Source organism: Chionomys nivalis, chromosome 5 (assembly GCF_950005125.1).
Source record: "Chionomys nivalis chromosome 5, mChiNiv1.1, whole genome shotgun sequence".
In the NCBI taxonomy this organism is placed as follows: Eukaryota; Metazoa; Chordata; class Mammalia; order Rodentia; family Cricetidae; genus Chionomys; species Chionomys nivalis.
Window position 1 is genome coordinate 14,969,066 of NC_080090.1, and position 26,437 is coordinate 14,995,502.

Sequence of the window (26,437 nt, forward strand, 5' to 3'; positions counted from 1 at the left end):
GGAGAGTGAAAGGAGTGGCAGCTTTCACCTCTCTCTACGTCCATACTACAAACATGATGTGACCTCAAGATCCTGCTCTCCATGATGACCATGATGAACAACACCTCAAATTGTTAGCCAAATAAATATTGCTTTCCTTAAGCTGCCTCAATCAAATCTTTTGTAATAATGAGAGGAAATTGGCAAATACAGGGACTCTTAATACCTTATTACAGCATGCATTAAGGGTACAAGGACATCTTGTTCAGGAAGGCAGCCCTTCATGGATTTCTTCTCTCCACTAAACAAACTTGAGTGTGACAAGCAAGTCTCTATCAGCTCCCGACTACTAAGAATGAGAACTGAGACTACTAGACTGGAAGCACAGGCAGTTTTCATTTTTTACCAACGAGTTTTAATAAGTTAGCCATCCTATCAGGCTTGCAGAGGAGAAAATTCATCAGGAGTCATAAAGGTCAAGTGATACCTTCAGTCCCTCCAATTCATTTTCCAGTTGTTTAGAATAATGCTCGCTCTGCTCACGCAGCTTCCTGTCCTTTGATGCTTCAGCAATTAGAGCTTCAGTGTGAACTTCCAGCTTCAAAACAAAAAGGGCAGATTTCATAGTTAGCTTTGCAAATTACTTTTCCTTAAGAAAATTTATAGCTCGAATGGTGAACTTCACTCTAGTTTATAGTACCAAGCTACACAATAACTATCAAAACTCAAAGAATGGAATGCACATTATTTCACTAGTCTCTAAGTGCAGTTTAAAGCACGACTCTACAGATACTATGGAATTTGCCTGGCTACTGACCTCTTTCTTGGCTCTTTCTGCTCTGCGCAGCTCCTGCCTTAAGCTCTCAGCTTTTTGCATCACCAGGTCCACCTCTTCTTCCTTATCTCGGACATGGCGAGCAAGTTTCTGTTTTTGAGTGTGCAATTCTGTTAGTCGTTCATTGATCTCCATGAACTCCTGCATGGCCAGTTTCCTCTGACAGTGTGCGTCTTTCAGCTCTTTGGATTGGTTTTTTAATCGCTCACTAGCCTGGACTAGTTCCTATAGTTTTGTAAAAAGAATACACGTTACCAAATCTGCAACCTAGAGACCACATTAGGTCATGAAAGTAGCTATTATTAAGTCATGAAGAGCCACAATTATTAACCTCAAGACAACTAAAGGAAATTCTACTTCTACAGACATTAAGGGAATGATGCCTTGTTTAACTTCTCAAACTCGTTTTTAAAATTTATTTTTATTTATGTATATGCTTTTAGCCTGTATTAAAAATGTGCACCATTGCATATTTGAGTCCGGAAGAGGGCATCAGAACTATGAAACTGAAGTTATATGCAATTGCTGGCTCCCACATGGGTACTGGGAACTCAACTCTGCAGGAGCAGCTAGTGCTCTTAATCAGTGAGCCTTCTCCAACACCAACTCTCAAATTTTTATGCTAACATGTTATGCTAAAATGCAAGAGCAAAGACGCAGCTGAATGAGCAGAATGAAAAAATATAAACTATGATGTTCAAAATAATTTGCAAAATCTAATAAATATTTGGGAGAATTTTCTAATTAAGCTGAATGACCACAAATAATAAACAAAACACAGTTGCCTTTTTCTTACCGAGGAGAATAACCCTTAGACCAATAACAAGGAGAAACATCTCTAAATTTGAGATTACTAATTTAGAGGTGCTTTGCAGACTCAGGTCAGTGCAACTGTAGGAAGGAATTTCAAGGAAATTTGGCTTATTCAAACATTAACAGCAAATGAACATAAGCCCACACCCACAGATTTTCAAAGAACCAAAGAACAAAAGCACTATAAGGTATCAATGGCAACAATAGGAAACAAAATAAACATCAGAAGTATTTGAGCATCATTAAATACTGGCATAAGACGGATATGTATGGGACATTGGAAGAAATAAAAGGAATTATCATAAAAACAGGGAAATGAGAAAAGACTAATAAAAACTACCACACTATTAAAGAATCTGTAGGTCCATTTAGACATTAAAAAATTCATCAAAATTAAAAGCACACACATATGTTATATAGAAATCTTTATATTTATGAAGCATGAAAAAATAATTCAAACCTAAACCCAGAAATATATAAAAATGAAACTGGAAAACACTACAACAATAAACTCTCCAAAAAAATTAGGGGGGAGGTGGGCTGACGAGGCGGCTCAGCAGTGATGAACACTGGTGGTCATCCAGAGGACCTGGGTTTGATTTCCGGCACCCATGTAGGGCAGCTCATGACCATCTCTAACCCTAGTTCCAGGAGAAAGAATGCCCTCTTCTAGCTTCCATGGGCACTAGGCATACAAACAATGACGCAAAACACTCATACATGAAAGATTAAAAATAGACAAAGAAATAAAGACTTTGGGAGGACAGTGAGAAGGCTCAACGGGTAAAGGCAGTGTGTTTAATACCTGGGTTCTGCAAAGTGGACAGAATTGACTTCTGCAAATTAATAATCTGAGCTCTATACCCATGTCACAGTAGGTGTAGACATATGCATTCAGGTATGTGTGCATCATACATGGGCACACATGGAATACATTTTTTTTTCAAAAAAAAAGTAATTTGGGTTGGGAGTAAATCATTTATATTCTACTCTCAGAAAAACAAAACTAGATTATCAGACTCAAAAGAGACAAATAGTAACAGAAAGAGTGGAAAAACACTCAAAGAGACAAGAAAATGATGCTGTATACTCAGAAAAAGTACTTCTAAAGTGTATCAAAACCACTACCAGATATGCACTAAAGGAAACTCTACACTTGTATTTCAGGAAAAAGGAAAACAGCTCTAGAGAGACAATGGAATACAAAGGAAACAGAATGTTAAGATCCTGGCATACACGGATGTGAAGAAATGTGTGTAAGATTATATTATTTTAAATATCTGATTTACAGTTACTAGTAAATATACATACTAAATATCTGTGGAGACCGCACATAAATTAGAAGGAGGTCCAGAATTAAAGGCTCTTTAGAATTTGGTGACTAGTTTAATACATTTAGGTTTTGTTAATAAGCATAGTAAAATTCAAATGCAAATGCCCAAAAACCAGAATTGGTACAAGAAAATCATGAACAAGAAAACAAAAAGTAAGAAATGATTTAGCAAAACAAAAATATATTCTAGAGATTGGTTTCATAGCAATACACACATACTTAACACTGAGGAATTATGCCTCAAAAGGGTTCATATGGGAGAAACTATGCCACATGCATTTTAGCACAATTATATTTTGTTAAAATAAGGACACAAAAGAAGCACAGCATGACAAGTACAAGGGAAAAATGAAACAGAAACATATCCATATACATTAGTAATAAAAATAGATACAAAGGACCAAACTCAGCAGATAAAGGTAGTTTGTTATACCAGATAAACAAATCTAGACCTTAGCAGAAAAGCATTGGTAAAAGAATAGGGAATATTACTAAACAATCACAGAACTCAATAGAACAGGAAGTCAAACCATCCTAATATTTAGTGAATTCTGTAAGGCAGTCTTAAAGTACATTGAAAAGAAATTGCCCAAACTAGAGAACATTAGAAAATAAATCGCCACAACAATAATTTCAATTTCCTAATCATTAATTATCAACAAGTCACAATAGTGGCTATAAAGACAACCTGAAGTAGAGCCCACATGTATAAATCCAGCATTTGGGAGGGTTAGTGTGAGTTTGAGGTCAGCCTGGTTTACGCACTGAGTATAAGGATATCCTGGGCTACACAATGAGACTCTGTCTTACCATACCCTTCACCCACAAAGAGTTTGAAAAGATCTAGTAAGCTTTCTATATATAGAAGTTTGCACACTGTCTTGGGAATATATATTCTTTCCAATAATATATACTGAATATTTTTTAAAAGAACACTAAAGTCTAAGTCATGAATCAAAGCTCAGTAGATTTCAAACAGATACAAAAAGGACATACTTCAAGGCACTGCAATGAAATAATAAATCAACAAGAAAATGATATAATTTTCTATAGGGAAAACTTTAAGATACATTCATAAGGAAATAATTTGTCAACGAGGAAAATGATCAATACAAACATATTTAAAACTAGTAATTTCTTAATTAAAAAGCAACACACTGTTTCTTATATAATAAAACTTGGTGTTACTGTAAAGCTATATGGAAAACTGTTGTGGAATATTATTTTAAGATGTGTTGCATTTGTTTATGCTGTGGAATATTTGTTTAATGATGCAAAAATGTGTTGCATTCTTTTATGTTGCATTTGTTTTACTCTGTGTAGTTGTGTTACTTTGTCTGTCTAAAACACCTGATGGTCCAATAGCAAGGCAGGAGAAAGAATAGGCAGGACTGGCAGTCAGAATAAACTGGAAGAGAAATCTTGGAAGAGAAAGTCAAGGAGCAAGAAAAGGAGAAGGATAGAAGGCCATCAGGGGCCAACTACCCAGCTACACAGCCACCCATGGAGTAAGAAGAAAAGAAAAGTATACAGGATAAAGAAAAAGGTCCAAAGACAAAAGATAAATTGCATAGTTTAATAAAAGCTGGTAAGAAACAAGCCAAGGTAAGGCTGAGCGTTTATAAGAAAATATTAAGTCTCTGTGTATTTATTTGGAAGCTGGGTGGCAGGTTCCCAAAACAGCCAAAGAGCAAATAAATAAACAAACGAATAAATAAACCCAACCACAGGAAACACAGTCTGAAATAGAAAGAAAAAAGAGGGCCAATTTTAGAGTCCATATAAGAAATAGAGAATCTTTCCAATAAGAAGGAAGCACACTGTCTTACTAACACAATCTTATATTAAAAACAGTCAAGAAAAGTAAAATAAAAAGTGTAGGCCAACTTAATTCATAAAAACTTTATGATGAGCAAATAATTTCCAGTAATGTATAAAATCCCTAGATATGTTACATTCACTATATATAGAAATGCTAGCTCTACTACTTCCTATTGCCAATGACCCTGAGAAAGTTAACACCTCAGTATTCAGTCTCAAACAGGAATAATAAAATAATACATAACCCATGGATTGTTGTGAGGATAAAATGACATTTTACACATATGTGGGGGGTGTGTGTGTATGTGTAAACATACATGAATGACACTTAAAACAGTGCTATTAAACATAATCTAGAGCCGGGTGGTGGTGACGCACGCCTTTAATCCCAGCACTCGGGAGGCAGAGACAGAGGCAGGCGGATCTCTGGGAGTTCGAGGCCAGCCTGGTCTACAAGTGCTAGTTCCGGGACAGGCATCAAAGCTACAGAGAAACCCTGTCTCGAAAAAACCAAAAAAAAAAAAACCATAATCTACATAAACATGACCAATGCTATCATATTACCATTGGAAAATGATACATGGGTAATTCAGACTAAAAAATGTGTTTCATATTAGAAAAACTCTGTTACTACAATTCACTGATGTGGTATTCCCCTCTGTATTCTATGAATATGTTTTATTACCATTGGTTAAGAAAGAAGCTGCTTAGGCCTATGGCAGGGCAAAACATCAGTAGGCAGAAAAACCAAACTGAATCCAGGGATAAAGAAGATGGGTTCAGGCAGACGCCATGTAGCAACCGAAGGAGAAAGACACCAGAACCTTACCAGTAAACCACAGCCTCGTGGCTATACACAGACTAATAGAAATGGGTTAATTTAAGATGTAAGAGCTAGTTAATGAGAAGCCTGAGCTAATAGACTAAAGAGTATGTAATTAATATAAGTCTCAGAGTGGTTATTTCACAAGCAGCTACAGGAGCTAGTGAGTTGGACCTGATGGGTAGAGCGAAACCAGTCCAGGAGAACCAGTGGAATAGAGAATATTTTTAGCTATAATTCAGCATACAAAGTTTTAAAGCAGAATCATATAAATGTTATACAGTAATGAACATTGTGTAAACCCTATACTTATTCTTAATAGTAAAAATTGAATAGCAAATTAAAATAGAAAGCAATTTCCTTAACTTATTAAAAAATACATTCTGAAAACATATATAGCAAGCATTAGTAGTAGAATTTTTGAGGCATGTTCTCTAAAATCATTTACAGGTTGATACCTGATGTTCTTATTTCTATTCAGCATTATTCTGAGGTTCCAGCTAACATAGTAGGCTTACGAAAGATGGAAACCATAAAAACCACAAGTTAGAAACAAAGTAGTTATTATTTATAGAGAATTTTGAAAAAAATCTAAAACATTTTCTGTTAGTAAGAGTTCAGCAGTGTTAGACAAGAACTGCTAACAAAAGCCAGAAAGAAAACATAAAGTTGAAAGAGTTAAAAATATGAAATAATTGAATAATAATTTAAAGAAAAGCAAGCATCAGCATGTCTGTTTAGGCAGTGCTGGGGATTGAACACAATGCTCTGTACATGCCAGGCCAGCACTCTACCAACTGAGCCACATTATAAAATTTAATTAACTTTATATATATGGAAAGATATTACACTGGTGGATGAGAAGACTGTGGCACTAGACAGAAACAGCTTTCATATTTTGCACAATTAGCCTAACAAATGTCACTGAAACTTGGGACTTTTCCTAAATGTGAGCCACAGAAAGTAATTAATAACAAATTTCAATAGTGGGAAAATTTACCTTCTGAAGGCATTTCAAGGTGAGGTTGCATATGCCCTGGACTATGGGGACTTTTTTGTGAAGCTGATTATTTGGGAGCTTAGCTGAGGCCTAGAATAGTTAAATTTTAAATTTTATTTCAAAGGCACAGAGAAGAGGTCCAAGACATTTCTCTTCAGACTTCCTAGGAGACTCGGGGGAAAAAAAAAAGGAATGGAGAGCAGTATTGCCTTTTTCTTCTATATTAACACCTGAACAAACATTTTGGAGGTTACTCTTCTGTAATAAAAACTGACGTTATCAGATGGCAATCTGCTATGTTCTTATTTAAGTGTATATTCAAAATAATAATAAACATACATGAACTTTAATATAATGTAATATAGTTAATTATTCCATAATTAATCAGTGATAAAATATAATTTCAATTAAAATTCCATCACAATTTTCAAGACTAATTTAAGAGGGAATTTGCTATATGATGGAGGTGCCAATGTACAGCAGAGGAAAGAACTATTCTGTCTACAAGTAACTGGTTAGCCATATTGGAAAAAGGAAAACTGAATTCTTACAACACACTGTCAGGCAGCTAGTTAGGTATTAGTAGCATTTATAATTCTCAGTATTTTTTTTTCCGGTGCTAATACACATTAGAGAGTAGTCATGAGTAAGATAACTATCTTCCTTTATTTGTATGTCCTGTGTAAGGCTGAGAACTATTTAAATAATTTTAAAAGTGCTGACTTGGTCCTCATATGTTAGAACTAATAGGAATGAACCCCTCCCTCATAACCAGTAGCAAGACTTTTGATCATTGGTCAAAAAAATAAGGTCTGAGTCATATCTCTAGCTCTGGTTGGTTGGATGCACATTTAGAATTTACAAGACTATTACATGGCTTAATGCCTTCTCAGAAAGAACAAGAATAAATTTTCAACCTCTTCCAGAAGAGACAATTGAAATGAACCTTTCAGTCACTTGTACAATGAAAACACCCTTCAGAAAAAGCTGTTTAAAAAGACTTCAGAAACAGTATAAAGCCTACCTAAGAGTAGGCTGACGCAATGGCCTTTTTGACCATTGTCAACTCTCATCCCTCGAGCATGTGCAAAGGAATTCTACTTTATGCTATAATAAATCGCACCCATCTTCTACCTCATGCTGTGTGTCTGTTTCATAACGATTCTTTCCACAGAGATCACAAGGACCAGGGATCAAAGGAAGCACTGAGTAAGAGTCCAGTGATGACAAGGTAAGCAAAAGTGAGTTTCTAGTGTTTAGAGACATAATATCAAAATAATAAAAATCATAATAAATATCAAAGATCAGGCTTAAAATTAAGGATATAACTTAGGAGATTTTTTTAAACCTCTGATTTATTAATAGTGTATGAGCCGGCAAATGCACTAACTTAAGTGTATTGGCAAATGTACATTACACATACAAGCTCTGGTTAGTCAGAGAACAAACAGAAAAGCCACTGACAGGCATCTTTAATCTGCACATTAAGTGAAAGATGTTGGAAAATTTCAAGAATTCTTATAAATAACAAAAGCAACCAAGTAGAAAAACACATACATTTTGTAAAAGAAATAACATAAAATTATGAAGAAGCATGTACTTAAAGATATATAACCATTTAAAAAATTAGACAAATGTACATTAGACTACATGGTCATGTTAGACCAAAGTCTGAATATAGATGAGATTGATTAAGACAAATAAATGCAGCATATGAAACGTCATTGAACATAGAAACTTCTGTACTATATAAAAGAATATAAAAACTGGAATACTAGAAAACATTTTAGCATTACCATAAAAACAAAATTTTTGCTAAACTAATTAAAAATAAGCAGAGGACCTAAGTGGACAGTGATCCAAGGAAAACTTAAAAAAGTCAACAGCTATATAAAGAGATAGTCAAGATAACTAACCACCACAGAAATGAAAAGTCAACAGCTATATAAAGAGATATTCAAGATAACTAACCACCACAGAAATGAAAAATCAAAGCCAGAATTAGATATCACTTTACAACTGTCAGAATGGTTATTACAAAAAGGGCAAAAGCAAATAAGCACTGGTTAGGATGCAAAGAAAATGAAATTGCTTTCCCTCCTGCCCATAGGCCATTAACCAAATCTTTATCCATTATTTTATTATTATACCTTACTGGCATAACACTTCTTTTTGACACTAACATATTTTCAAAATATACTAACAGGATTGTTAACACTAAAATGTACTCAAAATTGTCAAAAATAAACTTGTTCCTAAAAATCAAGATATTGGATTTTTGTGTTTATTATGTTAGCTAAATTTGACTGTATAATACTACCAGTACAAAGAAACTCATAAACCACTAATATTACTACATTATTATTACAGGAAAGAGAACTGCAGTCATAATTGCCAAGTGCTATTATACTGTCCCCAGGTTTAGATGCATCTACACAAACCAAAATTCAATATTGCAGTAAGTAGAAACAAAACTGTGCTCATCTAATTCAATTTCATCTGTAATAGCTCCCTTATTAGCATAAGCTTATTTTATTTTAATTCCATTTTTTTTACTGGTAGTAAGACATATTATAATTTACGCCTATAAGGACTTCATTCTACATTAATCAGTACTTTGTATATCAAATCATTAAATAAAATTTACCTGTGCAGAAACTACTACCTACACTGCCATTAGTCCTAAGTCTGCTGTTGTTAATGACATTCATGGTGCTTACCAGCATGTGGTTCAAGTCTTTTCCTACTGTCTTTTGGGCTGTTCTATAATCTTAATTATGAATAGATTTTGTGGCAATGCCTAGTACCATTTAAATGTTACACAAAGTTCTTATAAAAGTGACTAGCTTTTCTTCCCCCATACTGCTATGAAAAAGAAAATGACATTTAAAGAATGAATAAATTATGAAGGAGATTTTAAATTATAACCTATTAATGTGCATACCGGCAAATTATAACAAAAATATATAATGAACATGTGTCAGATACATGACATTAAACATTAGAAAATATAAATTAAAACTAAAATATCATTTACAATCTAAAATCTGTATTTAAAATTTTTATAGACATTAGATTCTATTATTTGTTTTTCTTATGTCTTTTTCAGTAACATTTCTTTCTAAGTCAAAGCTTTTAACTTTCCAAACCAAACAAACAAAAAGTTTTTACTTTAAAGCCTCAAGAATTTGAGTTCCCTATTACTAGCTAATGAAGAATGTTGATGTGGAATTCCCCTCTATATGCTGTGAATGTGTTTTATTACCACTGGTTAATAAAGAAGCTGCTTTGGGCTTATGACAGTGAAGAACAGAACAAGGTGTGAATTTCAAGCAGAGATAGAGTAGAAAAGAAGGCAGAGTCGGAGAGATGCCACGTAGCCACCAGAGGAGACAGACCCAGGAACTTTACCAGCAGGGCACAACCTCATGGTAAAATATAAAATAATAGAAATGGATTAATTTAAGCTGTAAGAATTAGTTAAAAAGAAGCCTAAGCTATTGGCTTAATGCAGTTTTTAATTAATAACATTTCTGTGCTATTATTTGGGCTTGGGTGGCCAGAAAACACACAAGCAACCTTCGTCTACAGAATGTCATACACCAAAATAATTATTAAAAATGTAGGGGACTGAGAGATGGCTCAGGGTTTAAGAGCACCTTCTGCTCTTGCAGAGGACCAAAGTTCAGTTCCCAGCACACGTATTAGGCATCTTATAACTGCTTGTAACTCCAGTGCCAGGGGATCCAATGTCTCTGGCCTCGAAAGGCACATACACTTATGAGCACATACCACCTCACAGATCCACATAGTTGAAAATAAAATCAATCTTAAAAAAAAATAAACCATTTAAAACTAATGTTTTAGGTTAGCATGAAAATTTCATTTCAAATTTCTATAGAAAACATATAGTCATTTATTAGGAATACTTCCAATACTCTAGTTATAAAAGATGAAACATACAGAAACAGCTTTGAAGATCCACTCATATATGCATACCTTATTTAGCTCATCTCTTTCCTGCTGCAAAGTTTTGATTTGTTTTTCAAAAGCCTTGATTTGCCTAAAAGCATCATCTAGCTCTCGTCTCACAGAATTAGCTTCTTCAAGTTGTTGTTCCAAACGATTAACTTCTAAAAAAAAAAAAAACCCCAAAACTTTAATTCAGATATACAATATAAACAAACGAAAACCAGAATAATAGCAGTATTTACCTAGAGCAATTTTTATTTCCCCCATCTTTTGGATTAAAAGGCATATTGGTAATTCTTTTCATTTGGGAAAATTATACAAAACAGATTTAGCAAATTCTGGATAAGTTGCCTAAGACTATGCAATTGGAAAGTTACTGCCAAACAACAGGATTTGTTCTAAAATCAAAGTTATTATTAAATTATTTAAAACTAATATACAAAATGAGTCTATATTTATTAAAATCAAGACATATATTCAACTTGTATCAATTATATATAATATTTTAGATGCCAGTACATCAGGCTATTGGGTTTTCATAAGAGATAGCTGTCATTCATACTCCTTTATGAAGAAAGGTCTGCTTTAAGAACACTACAAGTATGTTATTGTGAGATGCTAACAATAGACTTTAAATTCACAGCAGTAAATCTGTGGGCATCGGTATGCACCTTCAGGTCCCATATAAAGAAAACTTAATACTTAATAACCGCATTCAAACTTTATTTTGTCTTCACATACTGCATGGATAGTTAGAAACTTTAATTTCCATCATGAAGCCTATGATACTAATCATTTAAAAATACAATAAATAAAGCATGTGGGTAGTCTAGACCTTCACTGGAAATGTTGAGAATGGCTGATCTAACTGCATACAAGTTTCCTGAGGTGGACAGAGATTAGGGCTGGTCCAGGGGCTTCCTTAAACTAGTTATGTGATGCTTTCATTTATAAGCTAATTAGAACAAAGTGAATTCATTTAAATTTTTAAAAAATGCATGAATATTAACAGTGGAAATGAATAACTGTATATCTGCTATGGGAAATGGAATAGGAATTCTTTTGAAAAAAAAAACAAAGTTGTTTTGATTTGCATTTCTCTGATCGCTAAGGAGGTTGAGCATGACCTTAAGTATCTTTTGGCCATTTGAACTTCTTCTGTTGAGAATTCTCTGTTCAGTTCAGTACCCCATTTTTTAATTGAGTTAATTAGCATTTTAACGTCTAGTTTCTTGAGTTCTTTATATATTTTGGAGATCAGACCTTTGTCTGTTGTGGGGTTGGTGAAGATCTTCTCCCAGTCAGTAGGTTGCCTTTTTGTCTTAGTGACAGTGTCCTTTGCTTTACAGAAGCTTCTCAGTTTCAGGAGGTCCCATTTATTCAATGTTGCCCTTAATGTCTGTGCTGCTGGGGTTATACATAGGAAGTGATCTCCTGTGCCCATATGTTGTAGGGTACTTCCCACTTTTTCTTCTATCAGGTTCAGTGTGTTCAGATTGATATTGAGGTCTTTGATCCATTTGGACTTGAGTTTTGTTCATGGTGATAGATATGGATCTATTTTCATTCTTCTACAGGTTGACATCCAGTTGTGCCAGCACCATTTGTTGAAGATGCTTTCTTTCTTCCATTGTATACTTTTAGCTCCTTTATCGAAAATGACGTGTTCATAGGTTTGTGGGTTAAAATCCGGGTCTTCTATACGATTCCATTGGTCGACTTCTCTGTTTTTATGCCAGTACCACGCTGTTTTCATTACTGTAGCTCTGTAATAGAGTTTGAAGTCAGGGATGGTAATGCCTCCAGAAGTTCCTTTATTGTATAAGATTGTTTTGGCTATCCTGGGTTTTTGGTTTTTCCATATAAAGTTGATTATTGTCCTCTCAAGATCTGTGAAGAATTTTGATGGGACCTTGATGGGGATTGCATTGAATCTATAAATTGCCTTTGGTAGAATTGCCATTTTTACAATGCTGATCCTCCCAATCCAAGAGCAAGGGAGATTCTTCCATTTTCTGGTATCTTCAATTTCTTTCTTCAATGCCTTAAAGTTCTTGTCAAATAGATCTTTCACTTCCTTGGTTAGAGTTACCCCAAGATATTTTATGATGTTTGTGGCTATTGTGAAAGGTGATGATTCTCTTATTTCCCTCTCTGCTTCCATATCTTTTGTGTATAAGAGGGCGACTGAAGTTCAAATGGCCAAAAGATACTTAAGGTCATGCTCAACCTCCTTGGAGATCAGAGAAGTGCAAATCAAAACAACTTTGAGATATCATCTTACACCTGTCAGAATGGCTAAAATCAAAAACACCAATGATAGCCTTTGCTGGAGGGGTTGTGGAGAAAGGGGTACCCTCATCCATTGCTGGTGGGAATGCAAACTTGTGCAACCACTTTGGAAATCAGTGTGGCGATTTCTCAGGAAATTTGGGATCAACCTACCCCTGGACCCAGCAATACCACTCTTGGGAATATACCCAAGAGATGCCCTATCATATGACAAAAGCATTTGTTCAACTATGTTCATAGCAGCATTATTTGTAATAGCCAGAACCTGGAAGCAACCTAGATGTCCTTCAATGGAAGAATGGATGAAGAAAGTGTGGAATATATACACATTAGAGTACTACTCTGTGGTAAAAAAACAATGACTTCTCGAATTTTGCATGCAAATGGATGGAAATAGAAAACACTATCCTGAGTGAGGTAACCCAGACCCAAAAAGAAGATCATGGGATGTACTCACTCATAATTGGTTCCTAGCCATGGATAGGGGCCACTGAGTCTATAATTTGTGATCCTAAAGAAGCTAAATAAGAGGGTGAACCCAAGGAAAAACATATAGTTATCCTCCTGGCTATGGGAAGTAGACAAGATGACCGGGCAAAAAATTGGAATCTTGGGGGTGGGGTGGGATAGGGGTAAGGGGAGATGGGGAGAGAAAAGTAAGAAGAAGAGGATGGGGGGATCTTGGGGATACGGGATGATTGGGGATAAAGGAAGGTTGGATAGGGGAGCAGGGAAGCACATATCTTAGTTAAGGGAGCCACCTAAGGGTTGGCAAGAGACTTGAACCTGGAGTGGCTACCAGGTGCCCAGGGCAATGTCCCCAGTTAGTTCCTTGGGCAGCTGAGGATAGGGAACCTGAAATGACCCTATCCTATAGCCATACTGATGAATATCTTGCATATCACCATAGAACCTTCATCTAGCGATGGATGGAGATAGAGACAGAGACCCACACTGGAGCACCAGACTGAGCTCCCAAGGTCCCATTGAGGAGCAGAAGGAGGGAGAACATGAGCAAGGAAGTCAGGACCACGAGGGGTGCACCCACCCACTGAGACAGTGGGGCTGATCTATTGGGAGCCCACCCAGGCCAGCTGGACTGGGACTGAAAAAGCATGGGATAAAACCGGACTCTCTGAACATGGCAGACAATGAGAGCTGATGAGAGGCCAAGGACAATGGCACGAGGTTTTGATCCTACTTCATGTTCTGGCTTTGTGGGAGCATAGCCAGTTTGGATGTTCACCTTCCTAGAACTGGATGGAGGGGGGAGGACCTTGGACTTTCCACAGGGCAGGGAACCCTGACTGCTCTTCGGACTGGAGAGGGAGAAGAAGAGGAGTGGGGGGAGGGGGAGAGGGGCAGGAGGAGGGGGAGGGAAATGGGAGGCGGGCGGCAAATTTTTTTTTTCAAAAAAAAAAAAAACCACACACACACAAAAAGAATAAAATAATAATAAAAAAGAAAAAAAACAATATATGATCTCCAATTTCACTATGGGGTATATACCCCAAAACAGTAAAAACAGGAACCTGGCAAGAAAGTGTAAATTTGTGTTCATAACTGCATTATTATCCATGGCCAAAAGGCAAAGCAACCTACATATCCAATGACAGATGAAGGCAAAAGTAAAATCTATTACATGAATATAAATGGAACATTGCTCAGCATTTTAAAAGTAAAAAGTAGACATTTCTAATACAAACATCCTACAACATAGATGATCCTTGAGAACATTACACCAAGAGAAATGAGCCAAACACAAAACAACAAATACTGGGTAGTTCTATTATATGAAGTTTCTGAAAGAGTGAAATTTATGGAAGAATAAAGTAGAGGCTTGAGGGAGTAGAAAAATAGTTATTGTTTCATTTTGTTTCTGCTTTGAGATGATGAAAAAGACAAATGGTGGTAACAATTGTACAAGATGTGAAAGTGCTCAATATTTCTCAATGAAATATTAAAAACTGTTAAAACAATATATTTCGATAGATCTATTTTACCACAATTTAAAAGGTTAAAAGATGAGGGAGGGAAGGACAGAAGGACAGAGGACAGAGGGACAGAGGGATGGAGGGAGAGACAGGTATTAGAGAAACAGAATGAAACAGTACAGGAGTGACTGTTACATATCCAACACAAGAAAACCTATAAGGTAAGAACAATTCCAAAACAAGAGGACTAACCCTTTCTCTTAACTGTATTTTTACTATTTTTCTTTTCTTTTTGGATTTTCGAGACAGGGTTTCTCCGTAGCTTTTGGTTCCTCTCCTGGAACTAGCTCTTGTAGACCAGGCTGGCCTCGAACTCACAGAGATCCGCCTGCCTCTGCCTCCCGAGTGCTGGGATTAAAGGCGTGCGCCACCACCTCCCGGATAATTTTACTAATCTTATTCTGCCATTGGGAAAAGATTTTTAATGTGTAAGTCAAGAGGAGCCCAGCAAGTGTGGAATTTAGAGGACAGTGGGGATGAAGCAAAGGCAGGAACGGAAGGAGCTGGTATAACAAGTTGCCCAGATAGGATGGTACTCTCCATGGGCTATGTAGAGAATGAAGTTTGTCAGGTATGCCTCTAGTAATACAATGAGACAGAAATCTTAGGGAAAGGTTAGAGAGGATTTCAAAGAAGTGACAGTTTTACTCATCAACAAATACTGATTTGGGTTTTAAAAAATTTAATTATTTATTTAAATTTTCCACCTCCTCCCCTCCTCCTATTTCCCTCACACTCCCCCCACTTCTCCTCCCCCTCCCTTTCCAGTCCTAAGAGAAGTCAGGGTGCCCTGTCCTGTGGGAAGTCCAAGGCCCTTCCCTCTCCATCTAGGACTAGGAAGCTGCGCATCCAAACAGATAAGGCTCCCAAACAGTCAGTACATGCAGTAGAATCAAAACCCAGTGCCATTATCATTGGCTTCTCAGTCAGCCCTCATTGTCAGCCACATTCAGAGAGTCCGGTTTGATCACAATCTCGTTCAGTCACAGTCCAGCTGGCCTTGGTGAGCTCCCATTAGAACAGCCACACAGTTTCAGTGGGTGGATGCACCCCTCGCAGTCCTGACTTCCTTGCTCATGTTTTCCCTCCTTCTGCTTTTCACCTGGACCTTGGGAGCTCAGTCCAGTACTCCAATGTGGGTCTCTGTCTCTATCTCCATCCATCGCTGGATGAAGGTTCTATGGTGATATGCAAGATATTCATCAGTATGGCTATGAGAGAAGGCCAGTTCAGTCACCCTCTCCTTTGCTGCCCAAGGACATAGCTGGGGACATCCCCTTGGACACCTGGGAACCCCTCTAGAGCCAAGTCTCTTGCCAACCCTAAAATAGCTCCCTTAATGTAGATATCTTCTTCCCTGCTCCCAAATCCACTCTTCCTCCATCTCAACCATCCCATTCCCCAAAGCTATCCCCAATCCTCCCCTTCTCCCTTCTCTCTCCCCATTTGGACTTGAGTTTTGTGTATATGGATCTGTTTTCATTCTTCTACAGGTTGACATGCAGTTATGCCAGCACCATTTGTTGAAGATGCTTTCTTTCTTTCATTGTAGAATCAAAAATCAGGTGTTCATAGGTTTGTGGATTAATATCCGGGTCTTCGATTAGATTCCACTGGTCAAAGTCTCTGTTTTTATGCCAATACCAAGTTGTTTCCATTACTGTGGCTCTGTAATAGAGTTTGAAGTCAAGGATGGTAATGCCTCCAGAAGTATTTTTATTGTATAGGATTGTTTTGCCTATCTTGGGTTCTTTGTTTTTCCATATAAAGTTGATTATTGTTTTCTCAAGGTCTGTGAAGAATTTTGTTGGGATTTTGATGGGGATTGCATTGAATCTATAGATTGCTTTTGGTAGAATTGTCGATTTTACTATGTTGATCCTACCAATCCAAGAGCATGGGAGATCCTTCTACTTTCTGGTATCCTCTTCAATTTCTTTCTTCAAAGCCTTAAAGTTCTTGTCAAATAGATCTTTCACTTCCTTAGTTATTTACCCCATGATACTTTATGCTATCTGTGACTATAGTGAAGGGTGATGCTTCTCTGATTTCCCTCTCTGCTTCCTTGTTCTTTGTGTATCGGAGGGCTACTGATTTTTTTGGAGTTGATCCTGTATCCTGCCACATTACTAAAGGTGTTTATTAGCTATAAAAGTTCTTTGGTAGAGTTTTTGGGGTCGCTTATGTACACTATCATATCATCTGCAAATAACGAAAGTTTGACTTCCTCCTTTCCAATTCGAGTCCCCTTGATCTCCTTATGTAGTCTTATTGCTATTGCTAGAACTTCAAGCACTATATTGAAAAGGTATGGAGAGAGTGGACAGCCTTGTCTTGTTCCTGATTTTAGTGGAGTGTCTTTAAGTTTCTCTCCATTTAATTTGATGTAAGCCTTCGGCTTGCTGTATATTGCTTTTATTATATTTAGGTATGAACCTTGTATCCCTAATCTCTCCAAGACCTTTATCATAAAGGGGTGTTGAATTCTGTCATATGCTTTTTCAGCATCTAATGAAATGATCATACTTTTTTTTCTTTTAGTTCACTTATATGATGGATTACATTGATAGATTTTCGTATGCTGAACCAGCCCTGCATCTCTGGGATGAAGCGTACTTGACCATAATGGATAATTTTTTGATGTGTTCTTGGATTCGGTTTGCCAGTATTTTATTGAGAATTTTTGCATCAATGCTCATGAATGAGATTGGTCTGTAATTCTCTTTCTTGTTTGAGTCTTTGTGTGGTTTTGGTATCAGGGTAACTGTAGCTTCATAAAAGGAGTTTGGCAGTGACTCTTCTATTTCTATTTTGTGGAAACACATTAAGGGGTATAGGTATTATCTCTTCTTGGAAGTTCTGGTAGAATTCTGTATTGAAACCATCTGGTCCTGGGCTTGTTTTGGTAGGAAGATTTTTGATGACAGTTTCTAATTTCTCGCGACTTATAGGTCCATTTAAATTGCTGACATGGTCTTGATTTAATTTTGGTATATGGTACTTTCCTAAAAAAATGTCCATTTCTTTCACATTTTCCAATTTTGTGGCATACCGGCTTTTGTAGTAAGATCTAATGATTCTCCGAATTTCCTCTGTGGCTGTGGTTATATCCCCCTTTTAATTTCTGATCTTGTTAATTTGCGTTTTTTGATGAATCAAGAACAATCCTGTAGGCATTTGGAACATACTAGTGAATGAAATGACAAACATAAACCAATTTAAACCTCCTGTTTTCAAAGAGCTTATGCTCTTGTGGTGAGGTAAGAGACAAACATGTTAATGATGAGACACGTTATAGATTAGCAGGGATTATAAAGTAGTGTTTCCAGCTAATGAACAGGCATACACAGAGAGAAGACAGACAGATGGTTGACAAGTAGACAAGTGAAAGGAGAGAGAAATAGAATGGAAGGTGGGGTGACTCATATGTAGGAAGGATAAGCATTACATGGGGTCTAAAAATAATTTGGCATGGGTAGACTCAGGGCATAATAACGGGGGTAGTTCCTAGAAACAAAGCTTAAGAGACAAACACATGCATGACAGTGAAAGACTTCTAATCAGCACTGAGAAATTCTTACTTTTTCCTAGAGGCCAGGAGAATCCCCTGAAAATAAATGCATGCATATGTAAGAAAAACAAATAATATCTTAAAAAGCTGACTCTGGTGATTTTTATTTTTGGGGGAATGATAATTGATATGTTTCCATTAGAACAAATGAAAACTCTGGGCATTCTATTTAAAAATGAATAAATGATCAATGAATAAGTAATAAGAACTATGAAATGTGGTGAGGGAAGCTGGAACACTGAGGCCTGAGGAAATTAGTAGTGAGCTCCCAGGTTTTTTTCTATTCATGTATCCCAGAATTGGACCTTAGTAAGATGGGAACCTAGAAAAATCAACACATATAAGGAACACAGTCCCCGCAAATCCTGGTCTTCTTAGCCAAAGAATCAAGACAGGACTGTCAAAGACTTTTAGGGAGGAAGAAGACAGCACTTTCACACAGAGAAAGAGATAAGGGTCATGGGAAGAACTGGAAATTATTTTCCTATGTTTTAGAGAGAAAAGCAGTTAGATTTTAAAGGAAGATTAAGGGTTAAAATCACAGAGCCTGGAACACTAAGGAAAATTAATTAGAAGGCATGTAGCCTGGTATAAAATAGTCAAGCAGGTAAGAGGCAAACAGGCTTGAAGAAGTAAGGCCAAGGATGGCAGGTCAGCTGGCTAACCTCCATGAGACATTTTTCCTTTGGGAAAAACAAGTAAGGCACTATGATTTATTACATAGTCTTGCTTTTAAAATACACTGTTTCTAATGCAAATAACTTATAACAGACTAAGTAAATAAAAAGAAAGAATGGCTTCTAAAGTGCTGGACCTGTTTCAGGAAAGAAACTCCAGACCATCCCATAGATAAAGAGCTAACCAATAACACTCTATATACATTTTAGTGGCTCTGAAAACAAATACAGTTTAATATAATGAACAGTTAGCAAGATACCAGCAAGGTCAAAAGGTTGTAATGGTATTTAAGTAACTTAACAGCTAACAATCAGTCAAGGTCAATAATTAAGCCAGAGTCAGAGATGGATAAATGTGGGCTTCAACTATTCCTAACTGTGTGTGAACAAGCACGAACAGAACATCATGATCTCCTTGGTTGATTCAGAGAGGTCATGAACAGAGCATATGGATCTTCTATTGGTTTAACCTTTGATGGCCCCAAGCAATTAACCAATAAAAAAAAGAGATTACACCTGTTTTTGTCCACTTTCTGCCACTGCCCTATAAAACACCTGGAAAAAGGAAATTCAACAACTTTTTCTATTCTTTGGTACTCTTCCCAACTCTTGGAAATTCATCTCATTTTTCCAGAATAAAGGAAAATAAAGGCTTGATAAAGGCTGTTGGCCATAACGTTTATGCACAAGAATGATCTACCCTTAAATTCCATTAGGATGAAACAACAAACTCAGAGCTACTACCCCAGCTTAGTCTTTGATGACCCTAAGTTTCTGATACCTTAGGTCTCCGCATCACATTAAGTGGGCCATAAAATGCTACAAAATCATTAACAACAGATAAATAAAACAAACAAAAAACTCTTAGAAAATTACTGTTTTATTTGACTTAAACATCACAGCAACCTACATGACATAGTTGTGCACACCTTTAATCCCAGCACTCAGGAGACAGAGCCAGGTAGATCTCTGAAACTTCTGTATTCCTATGCTGACCCCTGTCAACCATGGGAGCTGAATTTGAATTTCCAACTGAAGCTACAATGAGATGCCAAAGTGCACCCACAAAAGTGACACTTTAAAACAATAACAACAATAACAAAAACAACTAGTAAAGATTATGAGGTTCCCAGAGGGTCAGTGGAGAACAAATTGGAAAGTATACTTCTGTTCCACCTGGCAATGAAGAGATGCCGGTGTGTCTAGGAACCACAACCAGCATGCAAGATATTCCTAAGGGTGTAGTAGTGGCACTCACATCTTAGCAGCAACCAACAGCTATCTAACTAGACGTAAGGCCTGCTCAACAAGAGGGAAATCATGTCTGTCTTAATAATGAATAATGTAACTAAATAGAAAACCAACAGGACTATAGAAAATCTCAAATATATTCTCCACCAATGGGATCTAATAAATATTTCTAAAACAAACCATCTAGGATAGCAGGAATACACATTTATCACAAGTGCCCAGAGCATATAGGTTAAGATAACCATATCTTAGACATAAAACAAAGAACTGAAATCAGAAAGGGAATTGCAAAACTGGTTAGAAAAATATAGAAGTTAATTCTTCAGACACTCAAAGTAAATGACATACTTCTCAATTTGAATCAAAATGAAAAAATTTAAAACATTTGAGAAAAAATGAAAATACAACATACTGAAATTTTGTAGGGCACAGTAATGTCAATACTAAAAGAGAAATTTATAGCCCTCAATATATATATGATTTGATACTTGATGTTTATATATGTGCTTTTTTCTTGTCTGCAGAAGCCCTTTTCTTCTTCAAATATCATATCTACTTCGCACTCATATATATAATTTTCCAGGCAAATTCTAACACTAAATTAATTATGTTAGCAATCTTTGTTTTCTCTAGGTGGGTGTGTTTTCTCTGTATTCTCTAAGTAACTTTTTTCTACTTTTCTTAAAGCACCTTCACCTGTGTGGTAATGGTGACTTAAAATATTTTAAAATATTTACTTTCTAAGTCAAATTATGAACTCCATGAAACCAAAACTAATTTTTATTTGCCTTTTCTTCAAAGCCATATAATTCATAACACACAACATCAACAAGACTCAATAGACAGTCAAGCATGAGTAAAACCATTTCTTAAAATCTACTAAATTAATGATGAGCCTCAGAACATTACCTGCTACTTGTTTCCTTAGCTTTTCAATCTCTTCTTTCAGGCTTTTAATTTCTAAATCTTTGCTTGCTGTTAGTGGACCATCAACAGTTGAATACTGCAAAGCCTGAACAGTCTGTGTTGACTCTAAAATAAAAAAAGAATTAAAGAAAAAAATCAGAGACTTAAATTTTTTAAAACTAATGTCAATATGTCTCTACACATTTTTAAAAATAGTTTCACTGATCAGAACATCTACTCAATGGAAAAAAAACTGCTTAAAAACACATTAAAACATACAGTTCTATTGCATCTGTTTAAGTTTGTAAGCAAGATATCCAAATCCATAGAGTTGAATGACTCAATTTTCTATAAATGAGATTTGGGGCTTAAAGTACTACTGACCAACTATGACAAAAATTAACTATTCAGACTTCTATGATTTTTTTCCTAGCAGAGACCATCATCTTAAGAGTAAAAATAATCAGATTTCATATACCATGAAGAACTGAATAAGACATGAAGAAATGTTTAGATGTACTGTTACATCGTGTGCGGACATGGAGACCTTCTGGATTTTACATAGGAAATTAAAGGACCGGCTATAGGTGACTATATTATCAATTTAATTAAAACATTTGATAGAAATAGAGATCAATTTATCTTGAAGTTGTATATAGAAAATGAAATGTAAAACGAAATATGAACACTGTAATAAGGCTTATTTCCCAGGTTTTCGCAACAGACACAGAAGAATATTTTATATCAGAAATGAAACCATCCTTTGTCCTAAAACAGCTTTTCTGCTATTTATGAAAGGGCTCCAAAATAAGGCCCCTCTTAGTGTAGTTCTTGGTAAATTAACACAAATCACACACCTAGATAAAATATGTCATGACCCTGACATTATGGTCACTGAAAAACATTTCTTAGCCTAAATAAAAAGTATAAGATATACTACACCATACATCTGATCATAACTTCGGTATCTAAAAAATATTTTTATTTAGGTCCAATACATATTAAAATTGATTCTGTTGTATTTATTTGGAAAAGAACATTCATTGTTTTAGTTTATTTAAAAGACACTTAAATTCGGGACTTGGAAGACAGCTTAGTCAACACAGTTTGTTTTTCCCAAATACCATAACTCATGTGTAACAACACTCTCTTAGAAAAAATTAAAGAACTCAGACATCAAAACCACACTAAATACTCGGGTATATAAAGCCCTCATTTGTTATGAAACAGAACAGGAATGGCTATTGCTCTATTGTTCCTTTTGTAACCAGTAAAAATATACTAAATAATTTTGAAATATAAAATTAAGCAATTAAAAAATCTTGTCTGTGAAACCACTATGGACTTGTGAAAGCAAAGACCAAGTAAAATGAATCATAGAGGAGTAAGCCATTCTAAGATGAAAGGCAGTCTCAACAGCTCTAACCTAGAGCTTTGTCCTGGTTGAAGCTTGACTTAAATTGAGGGATTTTCAACTTTTTTTTTTTTTTGGAGGAATGTTTTACATGTGGGGGTACACATGTCATTGCACTCACACAGAAGACAGAGGACAGTTGTCAACCATCAGTTCTCTCCTTCTACCACAGGAGTTCCAAGGATTACACTTGAGTTGTTAGGCTTGTCAACAGGTGCCCTTTCTCACTAGACCATCTTGCTAGCCCCCTAAAATTGAGGACTATTATGCTGAGAAAAACAACCAAGTCTCCTAGAGAATGTGGGGCTAGGGACTAGGATAATGAGAGAAGGCATTCTTGTCCTATTAGTATAGCTACTGTATTTGCATCAAGTCAGAGACAGTCTCCTCACCAAGGTATTTATTTATTGTTTGTAGATTTGGAAATAGTAAAACAAGGATGCCGAAGACTAGAAAATCTCCCATAGTTATGAGTAAAGGAGAAAGAGAGCCTACCAGGCTCTCCCTAATCCTTCCTTCACATCTGACATTAGAGGTGAGCTATATTTAATAAAAATTGCTATCCAGTCTTGTTCAGACTCAATTACTGATTGGATGAAGAGTGGGAAAACATTTTCTGAGGTAAAAATAGTATTAACTCAATTGTCTCTTATTTTCACTCATCTTAGTCAATTAAACTTACAAGGCATTTGGAACAGTGGGAGAACATGAGCAATAATCAAAGAGAAAAGACAGATAGCAGCAAGCTCATAGACAACTCAGATGCAGAAATCAACAGACACTTTGAATGAGGAGCAAAACACGCACAAGAGAGAAGAGAGGAAGCAAGGGCATCCTTACATAAATACAGCAAAAGCCTCTGAAGGAAAGCAGAGAATGAGGGAGCAAGAGAAATATCACTGATCAGAGTGAGAAAGGAGGGTGCAAAAAACTATGCAATGTTGATTGCGGGATTCTATGAATCTAAGCAGGATAGGGAGAGATCAAAATCCCAGCAAAGAAGTGAACACGTAAGAGTATTGGAGTGTACTTTAGACCATCACAGAATGTCATGGTAACAGTGTATAAGGACTGGTCATATATGGTATGAAAAATCACAAGAGTTTATGGCAGTGTGAGAAGGGTACTTTTTTCCTGACAGTTACAGTCTCCCGACCCCAGAGGTGTTCTATTACATACATTGACAGACCTGTAGAAATACACATCATTATAGAAATAAACATCATTGTGTTGTTTACTATTGTGTGATATGTTTACATAAATGGTATTATACTCTTTTTTGCACTCATTTCTACAGCACATTTTTTTACCATTTACAAAAAGATTTCTGAAGGTAAAACATTCCCTTTTAATGTAGCTCAAAACACTATAAGTTCAATTCAAATAAGTAAAATATTAAAATATTTACCTTGAAGTTTTCTAGTAAGTTCAAGTTTTTCCTGTTCTAGTCGCTTAATTCTTCTTTCATAAGCTTCAGTTGCTAGGTTATTATCTAGAGTCCTCTGGACATTAACATCAAGATCCAGTGAGGTGGGACCTGCTGTGACTCTTAAGCAGCTCCGGTCAGAAAGAACACTGAATCAAAGAAACAAAAAAAAAAAAAGTTGGCTCATATTGCAATAAAGTTTGAAGAAAAAAAGAATTTTAAAATCTTCATGTAAGATACAGATATGAATTTCTATAGTAAAACATCTAGAATCCTATAAAAGCACTATAATTTTTTCTGAAAAATTACTTTATTTGTAGAAATATTTTTAAATAAAAACTTCTATCACCAAACTATTTTTAAATTTAAAACTCCAAAAATTATAAAACAAAGTTTAATGAAGGATTATTAGTAATTCAAAACAATTTGACAAGTTTACTGAAACAGTAGTCAAAAACACCTGCATGTGTTCATTAATAGAATTTGAAATTCAAAACTTTAAAGTGAGGTGCTTTTCTGAATGAACACTAAAGATATTTGAGATGATGGACATTCATCAGTAAATCGCCCCCAGACACAGAACCATAAGCAACTAATGATAGCTGAGGGGGAGAAATTAGTCTTCCTGAGAAATGAGCTACCTAATTGTTTATCTAAAACCAAGTAGTCAGTCCTGAAATCATATACACACAAACAATACTGAATAGACTCAGAAAAGTGTGTGTGTGTATGTGTGTGTGTGTGTGTGTGTGTGTGTAAATAATCATCAAAGAAAAAGAGGCCATCAATTTGGGAAGAGGGGAAGCAACACGAGAGGAGTTGGAGGGAGTGGACAGAAGAAGAAATGGAAGAAGGAAAGGGAGAGCATAATGATGTAATTGTATTATAATGTAAAAAGGTTTTAGATTGACAAAATTCTTTGCCAATCATTTAAATTCTAGCAACAGAGATTTAAATGAAAGTACATAAAATATCCAGTACATTAGAAAGTATTAACTGCTAAGGAGAAGACAGAAATATAAATGGAGTAATCAGAAAAGCTGTGCTTATGCAGGTAGCTAAGGAAAGTCAATGTAAGGCACCAGTCAAGGTAGTATTAGGATGAAGACCAGTCCAGGACAGAAGCCTGAGCATCATGGCAAACAACTGGATGAGTATGATGAGTGTGAGAAGATGACACAGACAGTTGGCTAATTCTTAGGATACAAAGAAACAGGAACTGGGGAGTAGAGGGAAATGGCCATGAACAGGTAGAACAGACTGGCTTATCTCTTCCAACAGGGCAATTTTGACAGATGTAGGAAATATCAGGAGTTATGAACATGTTACTTAGGCAGTTAAGACATGTTTTAAGTAAAAGGTAAGGAGCTCTCGTGTCATTAGGAAGTGTATAGGGGAAGTTCCATGGCTGAGCCCTAGAACACTTGGATCCTCAGAAATTGGGGAGAGGAGAGCTTGTTTGGAGACTGAGAAATGGACAAAGTGTTTTCGTATGGGGCAGTGGCAAAGGTAAAAAAAGTCAACTAAGAGTGGGACTAGAAGTGACCACTACACCTGTTAACACACGAGCCAACAATGGTGCTGGGACTAGAAGTGACCACTACACCTGTTAACACACGAGCCAACAATGGTGCTGGGACTAGAGGTGACCACTACACCTGTTAACACACGAGCCAACAATGGTGCTGGGACTAGAAGTGACCACTACACCTGTTAACACACGAGCCAACAATGGTGCTGGGACTAGAAGTGACCACTACACCTGTTAACACACGAGCCAACAATGGTGCTGGGACTAGAAGTGACCACTACACCTGTTAACACACGAGCCAACAATGGTGCTGGGACTAGAGGTGACCACTACACCTGTTAACACACGAGCCAACAATGGTGCTGGGACTAGAGGTGACCACTACACCTGTTAACACACGAGCCAACAATGGTGCTGGGACTAGAGGTGACCACTACACCTGTTAACACACGAGCCAACAATGGTGCTGGGACTAGAGGTGACCACTACACCTGTTAACACACGAGCCAACAATGGTGCTGGGACTAGAAGTGATCACTACACCTGTTAACACATGAGCCAACAATGGTGCTGGGACTAGAAGTGACCACTACACCTGTTAACACACGAGCCAACAATGGTGCTGGGACTAGAGGTGACCACTACACCTGTTAACACACGAGCCAACAATGGTGCTGGGACTAGAGGTGACCACTACACCTGTTAACACACGAGCCAACAATGGTGCTGGGACTAGAGGTGACCACTACACCTGTTAACACACGAGCCAACAATGGTGCTGGGACTAGAGGTGACCACT

General features: G+C 36.5%; 1 protein-coding gene across 18 annotated transcripts in view; it reads right to left on the minus strand.

Annotated features, from left to right (window-relative positions):
* The window catches only part of Cdc42bpa (CDC42 binding protein kinase alpha), a 257,942-nt gene that overhangs the window by 80,934 nt on the left and 150,571 nt on the right, over positions 1-26,437 (minus strand). For 15 of the 18 annotated variants that reach the window (XM_057769495.1, XM_057769493.1, XM_057769490.1 and 12 more), the window contains exons 10-14: positions 24,090-24,256; positions 21,271-21,393; positions 10,604-10,737; positions 797-1,039; positions 467-577 (exon numbers count right to left, since the gene is read on the minus strand). In XM_057769495.1, coding sequence (XP_057625478.1) covers positions 467-577; positions 797-1,039; positions 10,604-10,737; positions 21,271-21,393; positions 24,090-24,256 — 778 coding nt within the window. The remainder of the gene's footprint in view (positions 1-466; positions 578-796; positions 1,040-10,603; positions 10,738-21,270; positions 21,394-24,089; positions 24,257-26,437) is intronic. The other 3 variants (XM_057769503.1, XM_057769501.1, XM_057769494.1) reach the window with 1 other exon arrangement.